At 36.0% G+C, this 9,481-nt stretch overlaps 1 protein-coding gene across 1 annotated transcript; it reads left to right on the top strand.

Moving 5' to 3' along the window:
- The first annotated feature begins 4,737 nt into the window (after positions 1–4,737).
- Positions 4,738–9,088, top strand: LOC125195790 (CLK4-associating serine/arginine rich protein). The gene is made up of 13 exons (XM_048094022.1): positions 4,738–5,042; positions 5,368–5,406; positions 5,491–5,639; positions 5,805–5,880; positions 6,209–6,491; positions 6,579–6,688; positions 6,801–6,848; positions 6,922–7,131; positions 7,375–7,476; positions 7,567–7,697; positions 7,867–8,002; positions 8,603–8,785; positions 8,868–9,088. Exons 1-13 carry the CDS (start codon positions 4,846–4,848, stop codon positions 8,890–8,892), a joined length of 1,689 nt encoding a protein of 562 aa, XP_047949979.1. The 5' UTR covers positions 4,738–4,845; the 3' UTR covers positions 8,893–9,088.
- Positions 9,089–9,481: the final 393 nt, after the last annotated feature.

The following is a 9,481-nucleotide window of genomic DNA, read 5'->3' as shown; positions in this document are numbered from 1 at the left end:
AATATGTCCACTATGATTTCAGATCCTAGACATGACTATCACAGATCCTCTTTAATCAAATAATTCAATTAATTTCAATACCATATGCAAAACATATCTATTGCACCAATCACATATCCACATCATATTTCACCATCAATATCAAACAACACATAATTATATCAGAGTCACATCATATAATCAAATTATTCACTTTATTTAACACCTAGCAAAGAAGCACATAAAACATGTAAAATTAAAAGTTGATTTATACACACCTGGATAAAAACTGAACTCCTGATTCCAGTCTACTAATTTACTCCTCGATCTTCAATCTATTTCCATCCCATTTGTTATATCTCTCGTTCGCTTTTTTTTAAGAACTTTTGTATCTACCTCCACAAGAAAAATATCACTCACATGTAAATGTATGTAAGGTAAGTTTCTCTTCTGCCGACTTAATCTATATGACTAAAGCGGTGTAAAAATAATAATAATTATAACTTGGCTTGTCTTTCCCTATGCTCATCACACGTGCACTACTAATAATATACTATTCTTTTATTAACTAATAGGATAAATATAAGAAATTAAGATCATACTATTCCATGCACACATTCACGGTATTACACATGCACACACTTAAAATAAATAATTTAGTATTTAAAGTACACCTACACATACAATTTATATGTGTGTACGATATATAACTATTCAAATAAATATTATAATTATGCAATGATAAATAAAATTATATCAGGATGCAAAATGATGCGAGTTTCGGGTTAGTGATGTTACAAACGCTTCCGCTGCCAGTTCCTTCAGTGGTATCTTACACCGTTGTAGGGAGTAAACAATCATTGGCTATTTGCATAACCACTGTAAAAAAGGTAATAATTTCCTTGCAAAAATATAGATACACCGTTAGCCATTGTAGAATAGGTATTTATTCAGCACAAGAATGCAAATACACTCCGTCACAAACTCCTTACACTATTTATAGTTTAAGTTAGAATTAATGCATATAATTAATATGTTAGTTTAAGTTAAGAGCTACTTTATTAAGTGATGTCTCATTACACTTAAAATTCTAATTTTATTACACGAAAAAATTAATCGCAAATTTACGGCCTAAAATGAAAAGTGCGAGTAACAAGGGACGGAGGGAGTATAATTCTGGATTAGAACTGAGGAGGTTGGGCCCACCAATGTGAGTTCGGTTATTCTGTTAAGTGTTTATGGAATGAGATGACATTTACCTAAATGGAGTAGCATTAATTTAATCTTAATCATGGAAAGACAGAAACACCCCTTACCTTTTTGTATAAACTCGAGAGAGAAAGAGAAGGGAAAGTGGGAAACGAAAAATGAAAGGGGTAATTGAGGAAAAGTTATTTCATTTCTGGGTGTGCTTCCCAATGCAGTTTCAAATATCATCTGAAGCATCAGATTTGATTTCAGCCTAAAACAAAGTGGAATAGTGCGGGCCTATTATTAGTCTAGAGCTCTCCAGAATATATAAATTGATAAGGAATTGTGTGCTAGAAAGGATTGACTAAAGTACAACAACAAAAACTTATGAACAGATTTAATATTAATTCACATCCAAAATATTATACTATCCACAAGTCAAAATTCCATCTTAAATTTGTTCCACAACCCCAAAAACTCCTAGGGAGGGTCGAAAATCAACAATTAACCCTAAACCCTAGAACCATATCCAGCACCCACTCTCAACAAATATGGATTGTTCTCTCTCAAATTATCGGGCAAAATAAATGAGGGATTTATTTTCGAATTGAGAAACCAAGCTAACCCATCAGATTGTTCTCTCTCTTTCGTCGAACGATTTTGATTTCCGACGACCCTTCCTCAGAATTTTGGAGAGTCTTAAAGGAATCGGAGATGGAATAGAAGTGAAAGTCTATCGCATTCCTCCTATAAATTATGCAGGGGCAAAATGGAGGGGTATTTTTAGAATTACCTTTTTAAAATGAGCAACCAAATTACGTATTAGACCAATTTCGAAAGTTATGCTAATTGCCACTATCCGCCTTTTATTAGGCGGATCTGCCTCCATAAATTGGGCCTAGCAGAATCCATAAATGATGAACCAAACATCAGTTAACCCCATTTAAGACCCACTGATGCTAAATGGCAATCCAAACAACCCCTTATAGGACTTAGTCTAGCTTTGTCTATTATACTCCCTGCATCTTATAATAGATACTCCCTCCGTCCGCGCATAGGAGTCCCGGTTGGCCATTTTTATCCTTTCGCTATTAGGAGTCCCGGTTAGACATTTTATCTTGGGAGTATAAAAAATGACCTCACTGTTCCCTTAATTTAGAAGCTGCAATTAATTTTAAATTAAAAAAAAAACTTTGATTGCAATTTTTCACTCTCTCTCTTAATGTTATATTTCATTATCCAAATAATAAAGCAAATAATAATATAAATGGGTCCCACATTCCACTATCACACACTTCAATTATTACCCTCAAACTTTTCTTAAAACCCGCACCCAACTCAACCGGGACTCCTATTCGCGGACGGAGGGAGTAACACATTTGAGTAATGACATGAGATTTTAGGAGATGTTGTTTTGTAAGTTGAGTGCAGTGAGATATAGTATATTTATATTAATGCGTGGGAGAATTTTTTCCAAAAAAAGGAAACGTGACATCTTCGTGGATCAAACTAAAAAGGAAAGTGTGACATTTATTATGGGACAAAAGGAGTACTATATATATTTTGTTGAGTAACAAAGACTTCTACTTCTTCCGTTCTACTCTAAGTGAGACATTTCTTATTCGACACAAGATTCTATGAAGTGTTGTTTTTTGGGTTGAGTAGAGAAAAAATAAAGTAGAGAGAGTGATATTTTTGTTTTAAGAAACACTCCCTCCATCCCCATAAAATGTCAAAAGTTAACTGGCTCGTATTTTAAGAAATGTAAAGAAAAGTGGATGAAAAAAGTTTGTGAAATGAGTCATACTTTTATATATTAATTTTATAATAAAATGAGTGCGGGATAGAGTTTAATTTGTAGAATGTGATGCCCGTTATCAATAGTAGTAAAAAGTAAGTGTAACAAATATTGGTGGATGGACCGAAAATTATAGTAGTGACAAATAATAGCAGATGGAGGGAGTAGTCTGTCATCTAAAACAAAACATCCCAGAAAAGAAAATGTGTTACTTAGGGACAAATAACTACTTTTCTTTGTTACTAAAACTCTCTCCGTCCCATAAAAATAGGAGTACGTTCCTTTTATGTCAGTCCATAAAAGTAGTTCATTTGTATTTATAGAAAGTTGTCCCCAACTCTTTACCTTTATAAATCAATTTTATTTATAATTTATACCATTATGACCACCATTATAATTCATTAATAATAATGTGAGTCCCACAAGTCACTAACACTATTTTAATTGCCCTTCTCATTTTCTCTCTTAATTTACTAATTGTACATTAATTCCTATGTCATTTCAAATACACATATTTTTATGAGACAGATAAAATATATTTTTTCACATATTTTTATGTTTTATTATTCCATCCGTCCCTATTTTGAAATACTTTTCCGTCTCGTAAAAATAACCCACCAATAAATATTAATAATAATATGGATCATATTATCTATTTACATTATTTTAATTACTCTCTCCTCTTTTCTCTTATTTTATAAAGGAGTAACTGCTTTTAAAGTCACCAACTTTCCATGAATTCCGGTTTTTCCCATGAACTTTAAAAACTTCGTGTAATGTCACGAACTTTATTGTCGGTTGTCATTTTCCCATGTCAGGTTTTCCGGTCTGATTCAAACTGTTCGTTTCCTATTAAGACAATGTCCAAATTTTTTTATCTTACTATCGTTATCTTCGTCTTTGAAATAACTTCGCTTGGGTACCTCGTACGCCTCAATTGGAACTCGGATGAAGAAGTTATGACCATTATGATAGTACAAGGTCGCACAAAGGTCGTAGCCTTCATCAAATGGCCATAACTTCTTCATCCGAGTTCCGATTGAGGCGTACAAGGTACACACGCGAAGCTATTTCAAAAACGAAGATAACGATAGTAAGATAAAAGAATTTGGACATTGTCTTAATAGGAAACGAACAGTTTGAATCAGACCGGAAAACCTGACATGGGAAAATGACACCCGAAAATAAAGTTCGTAACATTACACGAACTTTTTAAAATTCATAGGAAAAACCAAAATTCATGAAAAGTTGATGACTTTAAAAGCAGTTACCTATAAAAATTATGCATTACTTTGGTTGTCATCCTAATTCCTAAATGCCTCTGTTTTATATGATTCCTAAGAGCAACTCCAAGGGAGAGGGTAAATGGAGAGGTAAAGAGAAATAACTACCATTTTTACCTCTTCTTCATAAAATTTCATGCTCCAAGGGAAAGGGTATTTGAGGAGGTATTATACCTTCTTTTATTTTGAGGAGGTATCTTTACCTCTTCTTGATAGAAAAGGTATAAAGTTAGTTATTTTATTTGCTTTTTGAATTTACCTTCTTTCCTTGGAGTCCATTACTTTTTAAGAAGGTATAATAACCTTTTTGAGGAGGTAAATGAGAAATATACCTTCTCAATATACCTTTCCCCCTTGGAGATGCTCTAATGCCTCTGTTTTATAGGACGGATGAAGCATTTACTCGTCATCTTAATTTACTAGTATTAAAATACTTGTATTTAGAAAATAAACAAGCAGAAACAAACCAAAAGTGGAATACGAGTTAAGTAGGCTTATATATTCACCACCAATTTATGTCTCATCAAATTTAGGGATACTAGGGTTCATCTCCACAATCGATTTTTGATCAGACTGAATACTGAATCAGACGTCATGTGGCACGAGGCACGGAGGTCGGAGAAGAAGGTCCACGACATGATGGACGCAGCTCGCAAGCGGGCCCAGCGCCGCGCCATTTACCTTGCTAAGAGGCGCGGCGATCCCCAGCAGTCAATCCAGGCCGTCGGATCCCGCTGCCGCATCCTCCGCGACGACGCCCTCTACCACGCCACTCAAGATCAGCAGGGCATGTACGATTTCCGCATTTCCCCTAATTTTATTTTAATTTTAATTTTAATTTTAATTTTAATTTTAATTTTATTATCATCTGCCCCTTTCTCTCGGTTTATATATGCAAATGTGTTCAATCCAGTATTTACTGTTTTAATTCACATTATTATTAATTTTGTTCTCTTTTCAAATCATTGTTATATCTCTTTGTGAAACTTTAATTAGGTGCTTTTTTGTTGAATAGACCTGTTTTTGCTTGTGTCATTGCTAATGATGGATGTTATATTTTTCATCCTCTCATTTAGCTTGTAAATTCATGGACCTAACTCGTTGGAATCTAAATAGGATACCTTGGAACGGCAAGCAGGATGTTTTGATTGACAGGTAATGCAACGAGTTTCCAACCTATGCCAAAACATTAGCTGTCTTGATGAACGGAATAATAACTATATCTCATTATCTTTTCAGATTCGATGGCCGAGCTCTTCTTGACTTTATTCGTGATAGTAGTTCCAGGCGATCTCGGGCTCCAGAGAAAACTGAAGAAGAGGAAGAGTTAGAAGAGTTTGTTAATTTTGAGCGATATCGGGACTTAATTAAACATCGGCGTAGAGGATGTCGGTACTTTTTTGTTTTATAGTACAAATCAACTTTTTTATTTTACTTTAAGTTGTGTATCATCTTTAGGTAAACAACTTTTTCTTAGAGAAAATATGACTCCTTTTATGTTGCGTGATAAGTCGAAACTACTTTCTTGAATACTAACAGGAAATTATTTGCAGTTGCCGATGAGGAGGGTTTGCAACATGTTAACCAAGAGATGGAAGCGAAGCTCACTGCAACTTTTGGATCTGACAGGTGCAGTTGTACCCATAATATATGTGTGGGAAGTATTGCATGTGCTTCTTGGAATACATGGTTTCAGACTCTATGTCACATTTAGTAGCAATGTAGATTTCGTATGTGAACAATATGTCATATGGTTGTTTTGTTTGGGAGATTTGTAAGTATTACATTCTTACTTTATCTAGGACTTTGATTTTAATTTTTAATTTCCATATACATGTTTTTGGCTCTTTGCTGGATCTTTCCTATTATATTAACTTGGTTTTGTATTTGACTGTCTATCTGCGACATGTTCTTTTGGGTTCTTTTGACCAATGTCTGACAACTGCAATGGAAATAGACCTCATGTGGCTCAGCCTCCAGCAAATAAAGGATCATATTCTCAAGTTGGTTTTTCATATGATGGAGATGGACAAGAAGATCTTCTGTCTTCGGATGGTGACGAAGACGATGACGAAGATGAGGAGGAAGATTTCAATAGTGATGATAGTAATGATGAAGCAACGGAGTCAATCGCTAAGGAATTTGGAGTGAAGAGGTACGGATGGCTTGTATATATGGATAAAAAGGCTAAAGAGGAGGCAAGAAGGCAGAAAGAAGTTATCAAAGGGGATCCTTCAATTGTAAGTTCTTATGATAATTGGATGAAAGCTGGGCAATAACTAAGTCGGGCATTTAAATATATATCCCGTGTTATGGTGTATATACAGAGGAAGCTGAGTCGTAAGGAGAGAAGGAAAGCCTCTCAGACTGATAGAGAGAGGGAAAGAGAAGCTGCTCGTGTTACTGGAACTAGAGTTCTTCATAATGATCCCTACAGGTAACTGCTAAAAGTTTCTTTTGCCACTTAGATTGCAGCGATGCATGCTCTGGTATTATTATGAGAAATATTTTTGCTTAACTTAAAGTCTCGTCTGCCTTAATTATTTTAGGGACTCTAGGCGCAGTCCTACTTACGAAGCTTACTCGCGCTCTAGGAGGTAAGTATAGCAAATTTAACCTTGAAATTAACCATTATGGACAACTATTTAATTACCTTATTTTAATCGGCAGGTCAAGATCAAGATCTCGATCATACTCTCCTTCACAGTCTAGGCGCTATGCACATGGAATGCACCCTGATGATACTCACCGAAGTAAAGATAGTGGTCCAAAAATAGAGTATATTACTGAATTTGGGGGCTCCGGTGATGGGAAGGAGCAAAAGCTGGAAGGATATTCTCCACCACCATCTCCTCCATCTCAAATCAATGCATTAAACCGGTCGGAGCACTTGACCTTTTATTCTTGACAGACTTTACTCTGCTGCTGCTTAGCCTCCATTTGTGTTACCTGGAACAAACTGTTTGTGGCTTATAGTAGATCATTGTTAAGTTGCAAGCTCCTTGCCTGGGAGATGAGGAAGGGAGCTTCCTTTTGAAGCTCTGTTTCCCTTAATGGACATTATATGATTGTCTTGGAGCTGTCACATGAAAATGTGTTTCTAATACTTCTCTTTTGCTGCAGGCCACCATCTGGTCACATACTTGAGGCTCTGCATGTGGACCCTGCTTCAGGTGTATCCCTTGACAAAGATAGAAAAGAAAAACTACTGAAAACCACACAAAGGTATTCTGTTCTGCGTACAACACCCCCCCCCCCCCCCCCCCCCCAATGTGCTCAAGATTCAATGGCTGAATTTGTCACAACTATTGGCAGCCTATCCTCTGCACCAGCAAAGCTGAACAAAGCAACTACTAGTGGAAACCTCTCTAAGCAACAAGGGGAGAAGAAGGAAACACCTCAGGAACGACTTAAAAGGATCATGGACAAACAACTAAATAAACAAAGTATAATTTTCTTGATGTTGATTCTTGAAGTGAAGCCCTCACTCCACTACCATCCGGTGGTGTTGTCATAAACAGAGAGCATATGAAATCCCCCCTTAGTTTGTTATACCCTGGTTGCTTTGCTCTGCATGTTTAAACAATTTAAATGTTGCATCACTACCTTTTGCAGTTAAAAAAGACACAGCAGTTGAGATGGCTAAAAAAAGAGAACAAGAGCAGCAGAGGCTTAAAAAACTTGCAGAAACTACTCGAGTGAGCAGATATCAGCACCGGAGTCGAAGTAGAAGCAATAGCCATTCTCCCAGGTTACATTTTTCCAGATTCAAGTTAATTTTTGTGGCTGTTGCCTTTAGATGTCTGAGCACTTGCTTTTGATTTTTTCTTTTTGGCCCATGAAATTGTATTTTTCTTAGTGTTTGATACACTTCTGATATAATGTCCTGCGTTGGCTACTCTGTGTGAGAAGTTGGAGTTGGGCTACTGAATGACACATGCAAATTAATACTCCTTCCGTTTCCTAGAAATAGGAACTTCGGAAACGGCACGAGTTTTAATGCAAGATTGGTAAAGTAAGAGAGAGATGAGAAAAAAAGGGTAAAGTAAGGGAGAGGAAGAGAAAAAGTAGTGAAATTAGTGTAAGTGGATTTTGGGGTCCATTTCCTAAAATGGAGAGTTTCTATTTTTAGGAAACGGAGGGGTAAGAAATATGCCTTGCGGGACTCCTTGGACTCCAAAATAAATGGCAACTATGGGTTCATATGCCTTTTTATTCAGAATGAGAATATGTGATATAATCATTCTATCAATCTTACTCTCTCCCAAGTTTTGTTGTGATTTGTTGTCTTCTGCTTTTTATGTGAAACGAACATGGCTGAGAGTTTCCAGTTGTGTGTCTTCTGTTACAGAAGATACAAGCGAAGCCGGAGTCCAAGCAAGGGAAGGTATCTGCAGAGACACCATTCACGCTCTCGCTCTCGCTCTCATTCACACTCCCGTTCTCGTTCTCGTTCTCGTTCTCCCCGAAGATCCCGTTCTCCTTGTCGCTCCTACTCAAGTTCCCGTTCCTACTCCCGCTCTAAATCTCCACGGTACAATGATAGTTGGACTGAGTTAAATTAATATCTCAGCTATCTGATTTCGGTGCCTCATCAGTCTAGTCTAACATTGCAGGGGAATAAGGCGGACAAGGTATTGAAAGTAAATCAGCTTTGAGAGTGCATCAAGAATTTTGCCATCTGTATTAGGCTTGAGCTTCAAGTTCAACCCATGGTTTGTCAAATTTTATTGCAGTGATTTAGGTAGCATGTTAAAATATGAATCTGTGCCTGTGATCACCTGCTTTTCTATATCGGCTGAATACACATAATTATATAAAAATATTTTGTTTATTATCTATAAATAGTGGACATCTCGATTTCATCTTAAGACCATTGCTTCAAGCCTCTAATCAGTGGTGGATTGTATTTATAGGAACTGCTTTTTCAATTATTCATGATTCAACTATGCAGCTCTTTTGCAAATTTCCAACCGTTCTTTTGTTTCTGCAATTGTCAATTTTAATATCTCGGAAATTATTAAATTTGAAAGGGATTCAACAAATAAATATTTTTTTGACAAATTCTGGGTAGAGCTTTTGAAATAAACAAAATTTGTTAGCATTTTTATATGTAGGACTGACTCATTGTTTTTAAATACATTACGTTTTCTAAACGTCAATAATTGATTAAGAAATAGTGAGGCACAGCCACGATTCAATTATTTGCCTAATATTCTTATTCTTATTC

This window comes from Salvia hispanica, chromosome 6 (assembly GCF_023119035.1).
Source record: "Salvia hispanica cultivar TCC Black 2014 chromosome 6, UniMelb_Shisp_WGS_1.0, whole genome shotgun sequence".
Lineage (NCBI taxonomy): Eukaryota > Viridiplantae > Streptophyta > Magnoliopsida > Lamiales > Lamiaceae > Salvia > Salvia hispanica.
Note: the sequence above shows the minus strand (reverse complement) of the source record. Positions and strands in the feature narration are given on the sequence as shown.